Below are 22,280 nucleotides of genomic sequence, written 5' to 3'. Positions count from 1 at the left end.
ATTGTGTACGTGTGTATGCAGTGGACACGCAGCAGGTTAAGTTGATCAGCTTCAAACCTGCTTGGAATTGAATTTAGGTCAGTTAAGAAGTTCTTTCACAGCAGGTGTGGTGATACTCTGGATCGTTGACGAAGAAATCGTCAACTATTGAGCCTTTAACAGTGTTGGCATTTTGACTTAATACTGAATCAATTATTTTATCCTGAGTGAAAAGTTAGACCCAAAAACTTAAATCTTAAAGGCAGTTGGTTGGTTGTTCAGTTTAGAGCTTTAAAACCACAATTAAATTAGAATCAGGAAGCTCCAGGAAGATGGCAGCTTAATTCGTGAGCTCCCTGACGGAGTTGTAAAATAACCCCATAAACTTTGGGTCATCTTAAAATACATAATAAAAAAAAAAAAAACAATGGAGAAAGGGGTTACTACTCGGAAGTAGGGCGACCACAGCTGTGATGGAAGACGACCCTGAATTGAACTGAAGTAGCCGAGCGGGATCACCGAGCCTCCCCGCACATGGAGAGGATACTCCAGAAGCTATCTTAAAAAATATCCTTCATGAGCTTCGAGAATTCAGAAACAATAACGGAGCAACTCTCCGATATAAAACATGAGCTTAAAAGAGCTAATGACAGACTGGACGAGGTGGAGAGAATTAATGAAACTGATAACGTGCTTCAAGTAACAACGTAATTAAGAAGCGATTGCAGCGCCAAGCTAATCTCGAGGAAAAACTGATTGACCAGGAGGGGAGAGCAAGGAGAGCCAACATGAGGATCTGAAGGAAAAGATGGGACTGATATGGTTGGTTTTCTAGACAGTCTTTTGAAAAACACGCCGTTTTGCCCAAGCCCTGGCACTGAAGCCGAAGGACCTGAATACCAAACCCCGATCCATCGTGCTCCAGTTTGGAAGTTACCAGACCAAGGAAGAGGTCCTCCAGTGCATATGGCAGAAAAAAGAAGTGCTTTGTAACAGTGTTCGCTTTTATGTGGACCATGACTTCCTTCCTGAGGTGCTGAAGAAGCGCAGTGAATACGCTGAAGTCAAAGTTCTGAAAGCAAATAAAGTTCCAGACTCCTTATCCTGCGCGGATGCAAATTTTTTATGAAGACGGCACCCGGATGTTTCAAAATGCTTCAGAAGTGACAAGCGGCATGATCTCACGAGGGTTTGCAGTTAATGTGGTGAAGTCCGCCGCTGACCCGGTTTGGGAGGAAATCCAGCAGCTGTCTGCCTGGTAGACCATGGGCGACGGCGGACCGGAGTGATGACGCGGACGTCGGGAAGCGGCTGACATCACTCGCAAAAAAGGCCACCACCGCTCTCAATACAAGGAGAAATTCCAAGCTTTCAGAAGGCGCTCTCCTACAGCAGACGAATAGCTTCATCATTTTATTAAAATAAAGATGATGATCACGGATATGTAAGTGTTAAAATATTCTGATCCTCACCCTGAGAGACAGTTGAGGTTTTTCCACCAGTGTGTGTGAGTTCTACAGTGTGTTACTTTATTTAAATATGTTGGAATTCGCGAATTGACAAGTTACCTTCAGTTTGTATTACATATTTTTTTATTGAGACATTGACTAAAATGTGGCCGCTCTATAGGGCCCCACCACTGATCCAGCGGGGGACATTCTCTAATGGGAGCTTTGACTTCACAAGGCTCCATTTAAACGAGCCTCTACTTCTTTTTTTTTTTGTTAAGGTTTTGTTCAAAATTGTTCTTTGTGTGCTATTTTTTGTTGGGAGAGAATTGTGTATAATTTTATTTTCAAAGATAATGGACATCTAACAAGTGCCAAATATAAACATGAATAAGGGAGAAATTAAAGTTATTTCTTTTAATGTGAAAGGGATTCTAAACTCAACTAAAAGAAGTCAAATATTGTCTAAAATGAAAAAGGAAAATGGGCAGGTGATACTCTTACAGGAGACACACCACAGCCCAACGGAACATGAAAATTTAAAAATGAGTTTTTCAAGAGTATATTATTCATCTTATAAGAATGGGTGTAGGAGAGGGGTAGCAATATTAATATCACAAAAAAATAACTTTTGAATTAGTTTCAAAAGTAAGAAAGGGAAGATTTATAGTGGTAACAGGCAAAGTCAATGGTATATTAACTGCAACATTTATGGAGACACAACATAAAAAGGAGCAAAAAACAGACTTGATCATAAAGATAAAGAAAATCAGAATGAGATAAATATACTGTACTCAAAGGAAATTGAAAAAAAAGGTATTCACAAAGCAGAAATACTATGAGTCAAGCTCAAAATCATTGAAACCTTTGGCAAGAAGGCTACAAAAACAACAAGCTGATAACACCATACAAGATAATAGATCCAGTTTCTAAAATTACACTATATAAGCAACAGGAAAAACAACAGACATTTAAAAGGTTTTATAAACTTTTATACACGCAACCCCTGCTAGAAGATGAGCAACAAATAGCCTGGTTTTTAAGTACTCTGAACTTGCCAGTAATGACAGAAAAACAAAATAAACTATTAACTGGTCCAGTGACTGTTTTAGAATTAAATAACGCTATCTCAAAGCTTAAAGCAAACAAATCCCCCGGAACAAATGGTTTTCCTTCAGAATGGTATAAAGCCTTTCGCCAGGAATTAATACCAAGCTTACTCAGAGCCTGTAATACAACTTTGGAAGGTGTGATGCCTCCATCTTGGAATGAAGCAATGATATCGATTATACCCAAAGAAGGAAAAGATACCTTGGATTGTGGATCATATCAGCCAATTTCTCTGTTAAATACTGATTACAAAATTTTTGCAGCTATAATTGCCAAAAGATTCTCCCTGAGCTCATACATAATGACCAGACAGGATTTATCTCAAAAAGACAAATTCATGACAACAATAGACGGTCTCTTCACATAATAAATCATATCCAACAGAATAATATAGAATCTTTATTCTATATTAGCCTAGACGCCGAGAAAGCTTTTGACTCGGTGAGCTGGCCTTTCCTATGTAATGTATTAAAAAAGATTTGGCATGCATGAAAAATGTGTTAAAATAATTAATACAATTTATAGTAAACCTTCAACCCATATTAAAATAAATGGCTATCACACGGATCCTATAAGTTTAGAGCGTGGAATGCGACAAGGGTGCCCTTTGTCGCCACTGCTCTTCGTCCTTTACATAGAACCTCTAGCACAACAAATAAGACAGAAAACATCCAGGGAATTTATATAAATGAAGTCCACAAGGTGGCACTATAAGCTGATGTTTTGGTCCATTTAACCCAATCTTCTTGCTCACTTATTGAATTACGCTCTTACAGACATTTAGTAGATACACAGGATGCAAATTAAATATACAGAAAACACAAATGTCTTTTAATTAATCATCTCCAGTTCAGATTCAAGAGAAATTCTTCAAATGGGACCAGAATTCATTGAAATACTTGTGAATAAATTTATCAAATACAATTGATGACAAAAATTAAAGAAGATATCAGTAGATGGAACTCTATTACTTCTTTCGGTCTCAGTCATAGAATTGATTTGGTAAAAATGAATGTTCTGCCTCGATTTCTCTTTTTATTTCAGGCCCTTCCAATAGAAATCCCCCAGAAACTTTTCTCTGATTTAAATAAAATCTCTCGATTTATCTGGCAGGGGAAAAAAGCCTAAGGTCAAATGTCAGACCTTACAACTCCAAAAGGAAGAAGGTGGGATGGCCCTTCCACATGTCAAAAGCTATTTCTATGCAACCCAGATTAAACATTTGATAAATATTTGTACCCCATCATATAAACCTAGGTGGAAAGATACTGAACTCTCCCATATGAGAAAAAAAAAAAACTCCCAGTACATGCACTGACAGCTCAAAAGAATCTTGGAGGACTTCTAGATACTGTGAAAAATCCTTTAATAGAAGCGCAGTTTAAAATCTGGAAGACAAAAGACAAATATAAACTGGATGATAAAATACAAATCAGTGGTGTGCCTTTGACCCTGGTTTTAAACCTAACAAGATGGATTACAGATTCAAATCATGGATTACAAAAGGAATAACAACCACCTTATCAGAAAAAGGCCAATTTAAAGACTTTGAATATTTGAAAAGAAAATATGGTCTTGAGAAAAGTGATTTTTTTTATAGATATCTTCAGATTTGTAACTATTTTGATCATAATATAAGAAACAATACAAATCTAGAGGATCCAATACTGAGATTATTTACAGATGTTTATCAGAATGCTTTAAACACAGGAGTTATTTCCAAAATCTATAAAGGTCTTATGACTAAGAAACAACATGCAACAGAGTACATTAAAGTGAAATGGGAAAAAGCGGGAAATCTCTCTATCAGATGAGGAATGGTCAGGTTTGTGGAATTTTGTATGGAGATGTACAAACTCCCAATTGTGGAGGAAATTTGGTTGGAAGTGTAGTGTTCTTTTTTTTTTTTTATCACACCTAGGCAGAAAGCACACTTTGCACGAGAGGATAGTGAATGCTGGAGACAATGTGGGTGTCGGGAGGCCGACCACTGGCATATTTTCTGGGAGTGCCCAGTAATAAAACCATTTTGGGTGGAGATCCATAAAACACTAAAAACATCCTGAACATTGATTTGCCTCTACATTTTACTTCACTATTTCTGGGTATTGTTGTTTTTCAGTCAAGAAGTGATAAATATATGTTCGGCATACTAATCTCAGCCTGTAAAAAAGCTCTCACTAGAAAGTGGCTGCCCCCCACAATACTTGAGTGGATTAATACTGTGAATGAGCTTTATGTTATGGAAAGGATGACTTTTTGTTTACAATTACAGAAGGATGCTTTTATTGAACATTGGAGGAAGTGGGTTAAATATGTGAAACCTCTACGTGCGGACTTTATGGAGGTGACAGTCCAAGAACCGTATGATGCCGTCTTGTTCTAGTGTTTTTTAACTGAAGTTATTTCTTTATTTGCTCTAAATTTCTGTATCTCTCTCTTCATATCTCTTTGATAGGCCGGTAGGCACTTTTTTGTTGTTTTACAATCATTATCTCTCCCATGTTTGTATTTTATGTTTACTGTTTAAAATTGAGGACTACAGAGGAAACTGAACAAATTTATATCTAAAAAACAATGTAAATATTCTCTGTTGTCTAAAAACCAAAATAAAGAATTAAAAAAATAAATGAATAAATTTGAATCAGCATAAACCATGATCAAAGAAGTCTGAATTATTTAACTGATTGAGCTCTTTATTTGCAGGCATGGACTGTACTTGGATATTCTACAGCAGCAGAGAATGTTGCAGGGATTTCTGATTATCTTCCGCATCCTCACATAAATGGGGAAATTTCCTTCTACATTTAAGCTTCCCACCAAAGCTCTTTTGCAATTGTGTGAGGTTAGTGCTGTGTGGGTCCTGTTGTCATGGTCTTACCGCTGTGTAACAGGATGTTCAGAGAGAACGTGCAGTTCTTCCTTACACTGGAAAACATTGCCATGGCAACATAGTTCAGAAAACGTGAATATAAGGATTTTAATATATTGTTAAACAAGTCTGAGAAGTAGATACAAACTATTCAGAGGGAGGCTTAAGGTCTGATGGTGATTATGGGTCACTAGTTTGGTGTTGAAAGTTGTTTATTGTGGACTATTTGACCTAGAAGCTGTGACAGCATGCAGAGATGTGAGCAACTAAATGTCCTCCAATAAATCAGCCAAAGTAGAAACACTTTAAAATCATGTCTGAAGTGATTGTGCTTTGCAACGCAGTGCAGACACAGCATCAGATAAAAAAACCAATAAAATCTGAGCTTCGGGGATGTGCTAGTTGTAGAGATGTGTATGTGCAGAGCCATGATATGGTGAGGTAGGGTGGTGAGTTTCTTTCCTCACCACCTTATACCTTCTCCTACTAGGTGCCCAGTAGAGCTCAAACTGGCAACCTTCTTCAAACCACTGAGCCATCCACACCCCAAATATTACAAGATGAACTCTTTAAATGCCTAATTTTTAGTTTGCAGCAGAATTCTTTATTAGAAGTCTTTAACAATCCATTTTACCTGGTGAGACAAAACATACATACAATGCAACATTATGATGTAGTACTTTCCAAGAGTGACCGGAAAAAGGGGCCTTTGTTGTCACTGTACAAGAAAACATACAAGAAAATTTTTCCTGCATTTTAACCTGTCGTGATCACAGAAAAGACATAATCCAACCACTTGGAACAGAGGGCAGCCACAGACTGGTACCCAAGGACCAACACCACATGCAGAGTATAGAGACGCTGCCTTGGTCAGGGGCAGAGAAAGACACAGACCCTAATGTGTGCATGTTTTTGATGGCGGGAGGAAATCCACCTGGAGAGAACATGCAAACTCCAGACAGAAAGGAACTTTGCATGGGTGGAATCAAACCCCAGACTTTCTTGCTATGAGGCAACTTCAAGTGCTAACTACTGATCCACCATGCTGTCCAAACAAATACTAAAAAGACACACGCAACTTGAGTTACAACTTTACACTGACTTCCTGTGTCAGAAAATACCTATCAGATGTAATTAATATCTTGATATTAACATTCAAAGGCCTTTTTAATATGAATTATTACAGTTTTAACCACAACAATAAGGGTGGTTTGGGATAAGCTGCACACAAACTTTGAAAGGCAGTGCAGGGTTGTGTGCATGACATCACAGTTTAAATTTGCAGACAACGGTGATCAACAACAACCTAATGCTCTTCTCTGTTGGGGCTTTTTGTGTAATGCCATGCCTTCCTCTTTCAGCTCAATCTTCTGATTCAATATCCTGCAGACAACACAGTAGTGGATGAGTGTACAAGATTTTACAAGCAAGCAGGGAAAATATTAGTATGTGTGCACACATGATGAAATTATACTTCTAATAATGAGACAGGAAATATAAGTGAAGCATGTGAGCGCTTTTACCTGGCCAGAGTTTCTAGAGCATGAGTCACATTGTATCCTGTGGCAGCACTGCATTCCATGAATTCAAAGTTGTATTCCTGTGACATTAAGTAGTGTTTTTACTTACCACAAACTGTTGCGCAGTAGCTTTATCAGAACCTGATCATGTTTTAACATTTAACAGCTGCTGACTGAGAAAATCAGCCATGGGGTGGAAATAAACTTTTCTCACCAGCTTATTTTGAGGAAAAATGGCAAATCCTACAGTATTAAAAAAAAATCAGTTTGGTTGCCATGGAAATGCACTATGCTGGAAAAGGGCCAAAATCAGCTGTTGTGACTCCTGCAGTGGTCGCATTTTCACCGTTATTAGACAAAGCACAAAGAGAGAGAGATCAGTTTTACATACAAATGAACATTACATACCAATAGAACGAGTGCCAATACATGTATGACAAATATAGCCATATTTTGAAAAAATGGACAAAAGAGCAGAATCAGTGAAAATGGTGAAATTAATCAGACCCCTGGGAATATGTGGATCATCCTTAGCCCCTGTCATCATATCACATTTCAAGAGTGACCCCTGTAGCCCATGTAGCCATATTTTGAAGAACTGAAAATGGTGAAATTGATTGGCTCACTGAAAATAAATCAGCGGATCACGCATAGACTCTGTCATAATATCACATGCCAAGAGTGACCCCTTTGCTAATTTGTAAAAGTTGTCATCTTTTATATTAAGCACCAGTAGGAGTAAATGTCACATGAATATCGCCATAGTTTGATGAAAAGAAAACTGAAGGAAACTAGCTGGACTCCAGTCTTCACTATGAAAAACCATTCTATCTAAAGATCCACAATAAGGAATATGCAACAACACAAAAAGCCTTGACAGGTTAATTGAATTCATATTCACAGACATTAATGTCACAGTGTCCTTTCCTCACAGATAAAGACTGATTTATTAATTGTTTGCTTGCTTGAGTAATTGATGCGAGTACAGCACCTCCCCTTAGAATGAGGATGACACAGAACATGTCACCACCACCAGGTGACAGACACACAGGGCACCGTGACATACTGCCACACACAAGTCACCACCACCAGGTGACACAGACACACACACAGGGCAACGTGACACTGCCACACACAAATCACCACCACCAGGTGACACAGACACACACACAGGGCACCGTGACACTGCCACACACAAGTCACTGCCACACACAAGTCACCACCACCAGGTGACACAGACACACACACAGGGCACCGTGACACTGCCACACACTATTCACCACCACCAGGTGACACAGACACACACACACAGGGCACTGTGACATACTGCCACACACAAGTCACCACCACCACCACCACCAGGTGACACAGACACACACACACAGGGCACTGTGACATACTGCCACACACAAGTCACCACCAGGTGACACAGACACACACACAGGGCACTGTGACACTGCCACACACAAGTCACCACCACCAGGTGACACAGACACACACACAGGGCACCGTGACACTGCCACACACAAGTCACCACCACCACCACCAGGTGACACAGACACACACACAGGGCACTGTGACATACTGCCACACACAAGTCACCACCACCAGGTGACACAGGCACACACACACAGGGCACTGTGACATACTGCCACACACAAGTCACCACCACCAGGTGACACAGACACACACACACGGCACCGTGACACTGCCACACACAAGTCACCACCACCAGGTGACACAGACACACACACACAGAGCACTGTGACATACTGCCACACACAAGTCACCACCACCACCAGGTGACACAGACACACACACACACACACAAGACACCGTGACATACTGCCACACACAAGTCACCACCACCACCAGGTGACACAGACACACACACACACACACACAGGGCACCGTGACACTGCCACACACAAGTCACCACCACCAGGTGACACAGACACACACACACAGGGCACCGGGACATACTGCCACACACAAGGTCGGCAGGTGACTACAAGACACTGACTGGACACCGTGACAGACTGTCACAGAACACGTCACCACCGCCAGGTGACTACTGGACACAGACCACAATCTGATTGATGAACTGTTTGCATGCAAATTTGACTGCAGAGCATACTAGAAATAGTAGCAAATTCGTAATTTTGCTTGGCTTCTTGACAAGTATTCCTTGCAATGCGATTGGATTTTTTTTTTTTTTTTTACATATATGGTAAGATAAATGCTTGTCTGTGTTTGCCAAATGATAGGCCACAGGTATGGTCCTCATAGCGACAATTTACGTTATTGCACAGCATGTTTTTTGTTGTTTTTTTTATCTTTTTTGCATAGCAAATTCATGTCCTCATAAATAAATGATAATTTCCAAATTATTGACTTGACAAAAAAAAAAAAATAAATAATTTTTCTGACAAGGAGAGATGTGCTGCTTGATATTTATGAAGTAAAGGTTTGTCTGACATCGAATTTTCTCATTTATTCTGCTCTGAATAAATGCCCATTTTGCCATTGTTTCACATCTGTAAAATGGCACATTTTAGTCCAAAAATACAAGACTGGTTACCATGGCAACCACTGAACGATATGTTATAAATATTGCGTGACAGTACACTAGCCAAATAGTGTTCATATACCAAATTTCATTGAAATCAGTGAGATGTCACTTTCCATGCTTTGGGCCCTCATGGCTGATTTTCTCAATCAGCTGGTCTTAAAAAGTAATCCAACAGATTCATACCTTAGCGAGTATTTCCCCTTCTTGGGAATTAACCCGGTGTTCTGCACAGTCACTTTTATTCCCAAGAAGCAAAATGGTCACATTTTCTGCTGCCCCTTCCTGTCACACACAATTATTTGGAGTACAGTCATATATTTCAGGGGTCCTGTTCCACATCCATAGTTTGCATTACAAATTTAATGTCGTTTCCTCCTCAGCCTCAATCAATAATTGTCTCTTTAAACTAATATTACTACTGATGTGTTAACAGGAGGGTTTGCAAGCACTATTATGTAAAAAGAGTTCAGATGTGCTTGGATGATGCATCTTAAGAGGGGGTTAAAAAAAACCCTGTTAAATATCAATGTGAATCTGGCTCCAGCTCTGTTGTTTTGACCAACTTCTCTCAATGCACTAATCTTATCAGACAAGATCATAATTTATTTCTATTGTGATTAAAAATATTTATTCATCACAATTCAAAATTTAACTCACCAATGGAAAATGTGGTCGTATATTTAATATTTATCATATACAAAGCTGCTCGAACGTTTGTGACCCTTTGCACCTATTATACGCCTGAATTTTGTCGTGACATCAGATTTAAAACAGCATCATTCAAGCTTTTGTGCATTAAAAATTTCTAAAATGGTGCCCTTTAAACTCTCAGTGAAAAACGAATCTTTGCAACATCATATAAATAAAATTAAAACATGAAAGTCAAAACAATGGTGCACGTAAGTATACACATCCTTAAATACGTACAATACATGGATACATAAACATTTCCACATCAGTGAATGTCTTTAACTTCACTTACATCAGTTTCTAAGAAATACGAGGGCTGTCCATAAAGTATAGGTCCTTTTTATTTTTTTCAAAAACTATATGGATTTCATTCATATGTTTTTACGTCAGACATGCTTGAACCCTCGTGCGCATGCGTGAGTTTTTCCACGCCTGTCGGTGACGTCATTCACCTGTGAGCACTCCTTGTGGGAGGAGTCGTCCAGCCCCTCGTCGGAATTCCTTTGTCTGAGAAGTTGCTGAGAGACTGGCGCTTTGTTTGATCAAAATTTTTTCTAAACCTGTGAGACACATCGACGTGGACACGGTTCGAAAAATTAAGCTGGTTTTCGGTAAAAATTTTAACGGCTGATGAGAGATTTTGAGGTGATACTGTCGCTTTAAGGACTTCCCACGGTGCGAGACGTAGCGCAACGCTCTCAGGCGCCGTCGTCAGCCTGTTTCAAGCTGAAAACCTCCACATTTCAGGCTCTATTGATCCAGGACGTCGTGACAGAACAGAGAAGTTTCAGAAGAAGTCGGTTTCAGCATTTTATCCGGATATTCCACTGTTAAAGGAGATTTTTTTTAATGAAAGACGTGCGGGCGGATTGCAGCGTCGGCTCGCAGCCGCCGCGACGCTCCGCCACAGGAAAAACACCTCTGTTGGAAGCCTTAAGGACAAGTTGGAACATGTCCAGCTGTTAAACAATTTCTCATATACTCACTCCACTGAAAGCCATCAAAAGCCGCCTGGATTTTACAAATGGTTATCAACACGGAGGTGTTTTTCCTGTGCCGCCGACCGCGCCGGCTGCGTCCCGACGCGCGGACCCGTCCGCACGTCTTTCCTTAAAAAAATCTCCTTTAACAGTGGAATATCCGGATAAAATGCTGAAACCGACTTCTTCTGAAACTTCTCTGTTCTCTCACGACGTCCTGGATCAATAGAGCCTGAAATGTGGAGGTTTTCAGCTTGAAACAGGCTGATATGAATGAAATCCATATAGTTTTTGAAAAAAATAAAAAGGACCTATATTTTATGGACAGACCTCGTACAAACAATATTGTACTACACGATAAAATCTGTCTGGCGGAGGCAGTTCTTAAAAATTGACTGACTGTACAAGAATGAGACTAGTGAGGAAAGCCACCAAGACACCATGACAACTCTGTAGGAGTTATACGAGCTAAGCGATGCAAAAGCTCACTCATGGTACATGGATCCGGCGCCACAAGGGGGCTTTTGGGGGCAACACCCCCTCACGTCATCAACCTCGCCTCCACGGATGTGAGTTATCAAAAATAAAAAGAAAAAAGAAAGAAAAAGAAATACTGGAAAATATAGCGCCTCGCAGTTTCGCGGATTGTTTTAGTCCAATTTTGCATTTTTTTTTTTTTTAACAGTGCATTGTGCTCTGCGTCCTCATCAAGCAGGCCAGTGTTCTGTCGAGATGACGGGACACCTGTTGCGGCACCGCGAAGGGAGAGTACGCGCATTGTGTTCTGCGTGTCTGTTTCTAAGAATCTTCTCGCCCAGAAGAAAAAAGAGCGCCAACAACTACCCATAACTGTGTTCTTCACTCAGAAAAAGACACCTGCAGCGAGGTGTGAGTGGAAAAAGGCGCAACAGTGGCGCGGTGCCAGGACAAAGAGGCGCGATCAGAGGAACTGTGAAATACTGGTCAGTCACTATTAATAATTTCTTATGTGTCCAACCTCGGAGGTTGATGGTTAAAATTAAATTCGTTAGTTCTAAAAGCCATCATAATTATTTATAGGAAAACGTTCTATTTTTATTTCTCAAACAAATGTTTGGGCCTGAAAACAGGTTGGTCTTAAGGTTTGAACTTTGAGAGTGTTTACACATGAGAGAAAAGTGAGAAAATGTTAATGCCTGTTTGAGAAAAGTGTATAGTGTGTAGTGAGGGGTTTTACAGCCTTAAAACGTCTATAATAATTGTAAAAAATAACGCTGTCTACTTCACGGATTTCGCCTATTGCGGCCTATTTTTAGAACGTAACTCCCGCGATAAACGAGGGACCACTGTATATATACATGAAAGGTTTTTCTTTGACCCGTTGTGTGACTGCCATGCCCAATTGTGCTGTGTCTGCGCTTGTGATGGAGGGCTGTATGTGGGGTTAATCTACTGTCTCGTGTCATTTCTCAGATCAGTTGTTGGTTTGGTTTTGTGGTATGCAGGAGACCACTTGACCGAGGGTCTATACGTTCAAATAATAATTAAAAAAATACTGTCATCACTCTTTACTCTTAGTCAGTCTCTTACAACGGTGTAGCCTAAATACACGAGCTTTCTAGGAGCGCACCCAATTCATTACGCACGCTCAGAGGCAGGTACCCTCCGGTGCGCACTTTTTTTGGGGGGGGCGACCCCGCCCCCTGTGATAAACTCATCGCCCCTTAATATTTTTTTCTGGCGCCGGGTCTGATAGTACAGTGAGTCCCAAACAGGAAGTGCCAAATTTTGAGTCCACAGTGAAACATGAAATGTCAAATGTCAAACACTTCCTGGATTAACACTTCCTGGATTGATAGACAAGATCTCATGGAATTTCACGGGAACTCAGTGACAAGTTAACACTGAAACAGGAAGTGCCAATTTTTGAGTCCACAGTGAAACAGGAAAAGTCAAATGTTGAACACTTGAAATGAGGTCCAGGTTGTTAAAAGGGGCATTTCTCCTGTAATTCGGGTTGCGTTATATATACATGTTATCAGTGGTGGGCACAGCTAACCAAGAAGTTAGCTTTGATAACAGCTAATCAGCTAACTGAAACGTTATCTTTTGTAAAGCTAAACCAATAACCACCCAAACATTTATCGGAGGCTACAGCTAATCGATAACCAATAACTTTAAGTATTGTCTCCGGTACACTTGCAACAACTTCTGTCTTTGGGCGCCCTGCCCACTGCTGGAAGCTCCTGTTGACCACATATTTTGCAGCAGTGAAACAGTTGAGAGGAGCTAAGCTCAACTCTACACACACAACACAAGCCATTATTCCTTAACAAGATACAGCCGTGCCACCGTGAGGCAGAGGTCTTGGAAAATAAAGCAGTATTGAAAAAATAACTCCATTAATGTCAATTCTGTCATTTTTACAAAGTTAAAATATAACACATATCTTTTACTTTTAAATAATGCACTAATTCAGAAGTTTTGTAAAAAACACAGACAGATGCCAAAGAGATTGCGGGTAAATGAGCCTCCGCTAACACTGATTGGTTGACTCATTCATTCTATGTAAAAACCAGCATGTTAATGTGATGTGACGTATGTGTTGGTATTTACATATAAATGTGCTTTTGTAAAATATGCCATTTTATTCATAGGTTTAAAAAAATCCATTTGCAAAACCCAAAAGTCAAGTTGTGATTTTTCAGTCGTTTGATATAACCGGAGTCATAATGCATAGAACACTGTGACTGGCGCCCAGACGCTCATACCCTTACCCATAATCCTTTGCGTACCAGTTTTTTTTCGCGCACCAGAGAGTTGCTGCTGTTTAAACAACAATCCATGACGACAATTGTAAATGAACATTATACAACCAAAATGTACATTTTTAATTCTTTAGCTGCTGGAAGAGGCTGCAGCAACTCTGAGTCGCGCAAAGGATTATGGGGTAACTCAATACTTAGGGCGACTACTGCCATGAACACTACTGGCCAGTAGATGGCAGTAGAGATAGTGAAAACATGCCAAAACAAATATTCCAAATTATCTGTGTACTAGCTGCGCTGAGCTTCGTCTGGCATTTTTACATAAACACCATAACAACGTCTATAAACCCAGAGAATATATTCTCACAAGAGTTTTAGGCACAATATACAAAGAGTTTAATGCTGTTGTCTGTGTGGACCCTGACCAGAGCGTCTCAAATGAATTTCTCCTGTCGGGACTGTACTGAGATTACCCATAATGCACCTGGACACAGCATGTCCACACTAAAACCTTCAAAATTAGTGAAATACTTTAAAACTAACACATATAGCTGATGTTTTCACTTTATAAAAATTCAGAAGTGATGTTAATTTAAATAACTTGTCTGAAATTAGTTTTGTTAAAATTTTAACCATAAGTTAAAACTGTATGCCTCTGGGTGACTTGGGTGATATTGCCGGTGAGTTAGTGTGGTGTCAAGAGCAGTTATCCCCTGAAGCCAGCTCTCTTCTGTTTACACAGAATAGGGCTGTTTATCTGCTACAAAACATTTAACGGATAAGTGCTAAAATCTTTGTTATCAGACTCAGTGGTGGGCACAGTTCCGATAATCCGATAACAGATAATTATCAAAGATAATGTTTTCATTATCAGATTATATTTTTAGATAACTTTAAAAACCATTATCAGACCAATTATCTTCTGACTGTCCGATAACTTTTAGACCGATAAACAAAGCTTAACAGCAACAAGCATTTCTAAAATTTAAAATCAGTTCAGCATCTATCTGTTAAAAGTTCTGTAACAGATATACAGTTATACCCTCTGCAAACAGAAGAGCGCTGCTTCTATAAAAAGCATCTCTATCCTCTGCAGACAAAGAAGACAAAGTGGTAAAAAAAAAAAACATTTCCTTTAATGCCATACTGATATGCTGGCAATATCACCTAAGTCATCCAGAGGCATACATTTTTAACTTATGGTTCAAATTTTAAACAAACTAATTTTGGACAAGTTATTTAAAATTACTGTCATGTCTGAAGTTTTATAAAGTGAAAATATCAGATATATGTTTTAGTTTTAAAGTAATGTGCTAATTTTTAAGGTTTTGTGAGCACATGCTGAGCCCAGCAGTGCATTATGGGTAGGATGATGTAATCTCACGTTCACGACAGGACAAATGCATTTCAGACACTCTGTTCAGGCTCCAAGGACAACAGCATTAAACTCTAGTGCCTAAAACTCTCTTGAATATATTCTCTGGGTTTATAGACGTTGTTACTGTATTTGCATTTGTTAAATTCCACGCATTTTAAATGTAGCAGACAGGGATTATCTGGAATTTTGTTTTCAAGGCCTCTACTGCCGTCTACTGGCCAGTAGTGTTCATGGCAGTATTCACCCTAACTACTAAGCGTCTGGGAACCAGTAGATGGCAGTGTTGTATTTGTTTTGACCCCAGTTATATCAGATGATTGTCAAATCAACTTTTTGGCTTTTTTTTTTTTTTTTTTTTTTTTTTTTTTTTTTACAAATGAAGTTTAAAAACAAAACAAAACAACAGCAAAAAAAAATATAATATTACAAGACAGCTCTGCAGTGTTTGCACAGGCACAGTGTGAGCGGTTGGATGCTTGTAGCTTTTCAGCAGGAGGATAACCTCACGACCGCCGACCAGAATAATATCAAACAGGTTTGATTTTCATTGGACCATACGATCGACGATCAGGAGGTGGTTCTGAGATGTTAAATGCAGCTTGTTACTCCATGTACACTACACGATGCAGGACGCGCGATTAACCTGAAACTCGGTCCAAAAAATTCCTGCATGAAAAATCATCTTGCACAGTGTAAAGCACGTTTTACAACATCATAAAACGTGCGCACACTCTCCACATGCAAAACATTTTGCGATGACACTTCCAGGGCTCCGTAAAAATGCCTGTTTTTACAAATAAAAAAATGAACACCAACACACGACAGACGTCACATTAATGTGTTGGTTTACATAATGAATGTCTGAACCAATCAGTGTTTAGCAGAGACACTTTTACCCAGAATCCTTTGCGATTTGTCTGTGTTTGTTACAAAACCTCAGAAGTAGTGCATTATTCAACATTAAAAGATATATGCTATATTTTAACTTTGTACAAATGACAGAATTGACATTAATGGAGTTATTCTATCGGTATTAATGTTATTTATAAATCAAAACCATAAGTCAGCATGACTTTATTTTTCAAGACCTCTGCCTGACCGGAGTGTTGTAATTGATAGAGAGCTGGCTTTATAGCTGCTCTCAGGGTGCCTCTGTGTTTGGAGCTCTGTAGTAAACAAGAGCTTCCCGCGGGGGCAGAATGTTCAAAGACAAAAGTGTGGTCCCAGTGTGTGGGTCTGTTGTTACTTTGAATATTAGTAGAAGTTATTGTGGCATTAAAACTTAAATTCGTTTTACTAGTAGTTGCAAATGTACCAGAGACAATATTGGAATTTATCTGTTATCAGTTATCTGTAACTTCCGATACATTTTTGGGTGGTTTATTGTTTTATCTTTATCGAAGATAACTTTTCAGTTATCTGATTATCTGTTATCAAAGTTAATTTTTTGGTTATCTGTGCCCACCACTGATCAGACTTAAAGGTTTTTAACTGTTAAAGCTTTATTCACTTCACCTGCAAAAACAAGTTAGCGATCTAAAAATTATCGGACCAAAATTTATCGGAAGATAATTGGTCCGATGATGGTTTTCAAAGTTATCTGAAAAGCTAATCAGATAATGAAAACATTGGCTTCAATAATTAGCGGTTAGCGGATTAGCAGAACTGTGCCTACTACTGCGTGTTATACATCTCTACAACTTGATATAAATTAATTTAAAATATAAAATCCAGCTTCCTGGTGAAGTGGTGTAAAGCAGGATTTTCTTAAAAAGAAGACCCGATAGTTCAGCTGCAATTTTCCAGAAAGTACATCTGAGATGCAAGCCTAGATTTGAAACTTTTGTATTTCTTCATAATTGATGTACATTTTAGAAATTTTTATTCTTTATATTTTTATATTTGAAATGGCATAAACAAATTAAAATGTGTGAAATACCAAGTGTTCCAATATTTTCGGAGGGCACTGTATCCTTACCTTATGATGAATGCAAAATGAGTGTGGTATTATTACAGTTTTAAGACATTAAAAAAAAAGAGGGTTAAGAGAGCTTTCATTAGGGCAGACCTGGGCAAACTGTGGCCCTTTGTCTCTGTCCGGCCCTCATGAGGTCTGTGATTATTATTACATATATTAAAAATGTCAAGCTTGTGTGTTCCAAATTATTAGAGAGGTTTATTTAGGTATATTTAAATATTTACTTATTATTACAATAATAAAAATTACCTATAAAAGCTATTAAATAGGTAATTTTTTGTAAACTTTGTAATGGGAGACAGCCGAGTTATTGATGGTGTGGCCCTCGGGCATAATTCAGGTTCCCTATGTGGCCCATTGTAAAAATTAATTGCCCACCCCTGCATTAGGGGGTCTGGGGGAACTCCACCCCCCTAAAGCTGAAAGACAAAAAGGAAAATTGCTTAAAAAGGCGGGGAGTTGATGGTTCCAGGGCATCGTTGATTTCCTGAAGCAGTTTAAGGATAATGTGCCTTGGTGATCCATATGCAATGATGACGTCTCCTTCTGGTATAAAAAATAAATTAACAAGGGTATAGAGACTGATTCCTTGTCCTATTTGTTCTCTGTGGCATCATACCTTTTCTTTTGTGCATCCTGGCAAACCTTTGTAAATCACGTTGCATGATTCATTTAAATACTCTCCTTTAAATTCCCTTGATGACCTGTCTTAGCTTGCTCAAATGGTTTATATAATAAGTCCGCTTATATAAATAAAACGTATCATACCTGAATACAGGTGACCCAGTAGCGGACAGCAGAGAAACTGTCAGCCAAAGTGACATCATACATCAAGAGGAATGCCTGAGCTCTATGAAGCATCTGTCTTGTGAGGCTGTGGAACCTTTGGACAATAATAGAAAACATAATAATAAGAAAGACGTTGCAAATTGCTCATCTAAAACCAGTCTTGAAATTTAGCTTGGCTTTGCAACTTGGGTGAATATATGTTGTATGTTTGCACACAGGGTGTACAACTTACACTTCCAAGCCTACAAGATTTAAGGTCTTTGTTATCACTGTGGGTACACACTGCACAACATATGCAAGTTACAACCTCATATCAGGAAAAAGTTGTTACAATGTTGAAAATGCAAAAAACGAACCCATGATATTTTGTATTTTGTCTGAGTAACTTGATTTCATTTGTTGATTTACATCAGTCTATTCCTATCTTTCAGGGGTGAAACATATTCCAAAAAAGTTAGGATGGAGGTAATTTAGGTCTAGATAAATAAATACATAAAATAAAGTTTTTTGTTTTTTTTTAACATTTGATGTCAACAGGTGGTTACACTGGTCAACACGGTTTTTCATGCATGGAGTTTTTCAACAGATTTTGGGTAATTTGGAGGGGCTGAATCAAAATCTGGTGTTATTTTCCGCCATTTACATCACGTTTTTGAGATATGAAAACATATTTCTCATATCAAGCATTTTATTGTGGCCAGCCTAAGGCACACCTGTGCAATAATCATGCTGTCTAATCAGCATTTTGATTTCACTCCTATGAGATGGAATGGATTATCTCGGCAAAGAAGAAGTGCTCACTAACACAGATTTAGTCAGATTTGTGAACAATATTTGAGAGAAATAGGTATTTTGTGTATATAGAAAATGTTTTAGATCTTTGAGTTCAGCTCATGAAAAATGGGAGCAAAAACAGAAGTGTTGTGTTTATATTTTTGTTCAGTGTAAATATAGTCCATTTACGCTCGTACATTCACAAATGCCAGTTAAAACTTTACAGTGCAAAGTAAGTAGCCTAATGTTTATCTTGTTCAGAAGCAGGATTAACTTCTATGGTCTTGGGGGTTATCTGGGTTAGACAATCACGTGTTATATATAGTCAAATTAATCCGTCCAGACACTTTTTTGGAAGAAATGGATGCCGCATTGTCCAAGGACAGAAAGGACAGTCCAGATTGTTAGCAGCAGCTAGTCCAAACATCAGGGTCTGTCATGGTATGGGGCTGTGTCAGTGACCTTGGCAAAGGTTACTTACGCTTCTGTGATGGCTGTGTTAATGCAGAAAAGTACATTGAGATTTTAGAACAACATGTGCTGCCTTCAAGACAACATCTTTTACAAGGCTGTCCAAGCATGTTTCAACAAGACCATGCAAAACCACATTATGCATACATTACCTTCTGTCTGCAGTCCTGGCCCGTCCCCAATAGAGAATGTGTGGAGATTCTTTTTTTTTTTTTTTTTTTTGAGATGTGTTTGAAGGAAAAGTGGGACAAAATAACTTATGAAACACTTAATGGTTTGGTTATTGTCAATGCCAAAATATCTTTTAAGTGTGAGAAACAATGGCAACGTTATAAAGTGAAAAATGCTTTACCATCCCAAGTTGTTTTTTGGAATTGCAGGCCTTAAATGCAAATGAAATAAAGGTGATGAAAAATATGAAATATCTTTATACAGTTGGCATTTTCCATACTGTCTCAACTTTTTCTGACCTGGGGTTGTAAAAGCTATGTAGAAACTATGTGGTCAAGATAAAACTTAATTCTTTTTTTTAGAAATACCTACAGCAGGAAAGTCTGTGTCTTGAGAGTGTCAAACAAATTCCACAATACAAAAAGCTGCTGAGATCTGTTAAACCAGTTCTTTAAAAAAACAAACAAAAAAAATTTTTTCATCAAAAACAAAACACCTGCACATACTTACAAAGTGCAAACATAAAGAATGTGCAATCAAAATACATAAATGTACCACAACCCAAACCGTCATAAATACCCCTCACCAATATACCAACCATAGGCCCTGCAAAATAATAAATAAATACATAATAAAAAAAACATGCTCCCACAACAATCATTTCAATCAGGTCCAAAAATACATGGTTGCCACACTTTAAGAGACCCATCAGCCCTCCCTCTAAGACTAAACTTGATTTCTTTCAAGTTTTAAGAAAAATATAAGATCTTTCAACCATAAAAAAAATACGTGGGGGGTGTGGAGCTTTCCTGGATAATATTTTGCATTGTGCTAGCAATGAGGTAAAGGCAATTAAATCCACCTGTGAGTTTGTAAGGGACACAGTGGGGACTCCAGGAACTCCAAAAACAGTGATCAGCAGACAAGCCTCCAGCCTGACGCCAAGAACATGAGAGATAACATCAAAATATGAAATCCAATGTGACTGAAGTTTTGGGCAAAGACAAACACATGACTTAAATCATAGGGAGAGGAGTTACATCTGTCACACAGATGAGAAACATTGGGAAAAAATTTGGGTAATTAGGACTTTGACAAATGCAGAATGTGTACTACTTTAAATTGAATTACGGAGTCTTGCACAAGATGATGACATACGAATTCTGTCAAGATGCCTTATACCAGAAACCTTCCCCTAACTCCAGACCCAACTCTTGTTCCCAATTACAGATAGTTTTATTGACTGGGTGATTGTCCTTTGAAAGAACAAGATTATATACACGCAATATAAGAGTTTACTTATGGGGCATAAGTTCAAAGAGGTCCTCCCAAAGATGTTTAGGGGGCTGAGAGGGGAACTTCAGAAAAATAGCAGATGCACAATGTCTAATTTGAAAAAATAAAATAGATGCGGGCAGGCCATATAAGGAAGACATATCAGGAACATTAAGAAAGATATTATCGGGGGACCCCCCCAAATATTATAGGGGAGGTGATGGTCTAGTGGTTAAAGCGTTGGGCTTTGAGACCAGAGGATGCTCGGTTCAAATTCCAGCCTGACCAGAAAATCAATAAGGTCCCTTGAGCAAGGTCTTTAATCCCCTAGTTGCTCCCGGTGTATAGTGGGCAGCTTGCATGGCAGCAGCCTGACATTGGGGTGAATGTGAGGCATTGATGTGTGAAGTGCTTTGAGCGTCTGATGCAGATGGAAACGCAATATAAATGCAGTCCATCCCACGGAGCTGGACGTCGCGCAGCGCTTCCAGGCGCTGTCGTCGGCGTGTTTCGAGCTGAAAACATCCTAATTTAAGGCTTAATTCACCCAGGACATCGTGAGAGAACAGAGAAGATTCAGAAGAGGCCGGCATGAGGAATTTATGCGGACATTCCACTGTTTAAGGACATTTTTTTAATGAAAGACGTACGCGCAATTCGCCGAGTCGTTTCCGTGACGACTCGGCAAATCTGTGTGCGCCGCGACAGGAAAAACACCTCCGTGTTGAAAACCATTTGTAAAATTCAGGCGGCTTTTAATGGCTTTCAACAAGTGAGTAACTGAGAAATTGTTTAACAGCTTGGGCATGTTCCAACTTGCCCTTTAAGATTTCCAACGGAGGTGTTTTTCCTGCCGCGACCCCCCGCGGTCGGGTCCAGCCCGACATGCGACTCTGCCCGCACGTTCTTTCATTACAAAATGACCGCTAACAATGGAATGTCCGAATAAACTCCTCATGCCGACTTCTTCTGAAAGTTCTCTGTTCTCTGACGACTTACTGCGTCAACAGAGCCTGAAATGTGGAAGTTTTCAACTTGAAACGGCGAGACGCTGCCGCCTCGAAGCGCAGCTCGCCGTCAGGCGCCGTGGACCGTCCTTAAAGCGACACTACCAGACCAAAATCTCTCATCAGCCGTTAAAATTTTTACCGAAAACCAGCTGAATTTATTGAATGGTGTCCACTCAGTTGTGCCTTACAGTTTTGAAAAATTTTTTATCAAACAAAGCAACAGTCTCTGAGCCATTCCTAAACAATGAAAAAAATCGACGAGCGGGTGGACGACTCCTCACTCAAAGACTGCCCACAGGCGAATGACGTAACCGACAGGCGTGAAAAAACTCTCGCATGCCCACGAGGGTTCAAGCATGTCTGATGTAATCACACGTGATTCAAATCCATATGGTTTTTGAAAAAAATAATAAGGTCGGATACTTTTCTAATAGACCTCGTATACTACAGAGTAATTTGAATTTGCTGGAATTTATACGAGGGCTGTCAATAAAGTTACGGTCCTTTTTATTTTTT

At 39.2% G+C, this 22,280-nt stretch overlaps 1 protein-coding gene and 1 long non-coding RNA gene across 4 annotated transcripts in view; one reads left to right on the top strand and one right to left on the bottom strand.

Annotated features, from left to right (window-relative positions):
* Positions 1-837: 837 nt before the first annotated feature.
* The window catches only part of rab44 (RAB44, member RAS oncogene family), a 57,897-nt gene continuing 36,454 nt past the window's right edge, over positions 838-22,280 (bottom strand). For all 3 annotated transcript variants that reach the window (XM_034166418.1, XM_034166419.1, XM_034166421.1), the window contains 4 exons: positions 18,043-18,157; positions 9,685-9,783; positions 6,933-7,009; positions 838-6,792 (listed from right to left, as the gene is read on the bottom strand). In XM_034166418.1, the coding sequence (XP_034022309.1) occupies positions 6,705-6,792; positions 6,933-7,009; positions 9,685-9,783; positions 18,043-18,157 (379 nt within the window). In that variant the 3' untranslated portion in view covers positions 838-6,704. The remainder of the gene's footprint in view (positions 6,793-6,932; positions 7,010-9,684; positions 9,784-18,042; positions 18,158-22,280) is intronic.
* LOC117506801 lies at positions 18,272-19,954 on the top strand. Its single transcript, XR_004559551.1, has 3 exons — positions 18,272-18,282; positions 18,852-18,856; positions 19,552-19,954. It is a non-coding gene; the product is annotated as an uncharacterized LOC117506801 (long non-coding RNA).

This window comes from Thalassophryne amazonica, chromosome 3 (assembly GCF_902500255.1).
Source record: "Thalassophryne amazonica chromosome 3, fThaAma1.1, whole genome shotgun sequence".
Classification (NCBI taxonomy): Eukaryota; Metazoa; Chordata; class Actinopteri; order Batrachoidiformes; family Batrachoididae; genus Thalassophryne; species Thalassophryne amazonica.
This window is presented reverse-complemented; position numbering and strand designations above follow the sequence as displayed.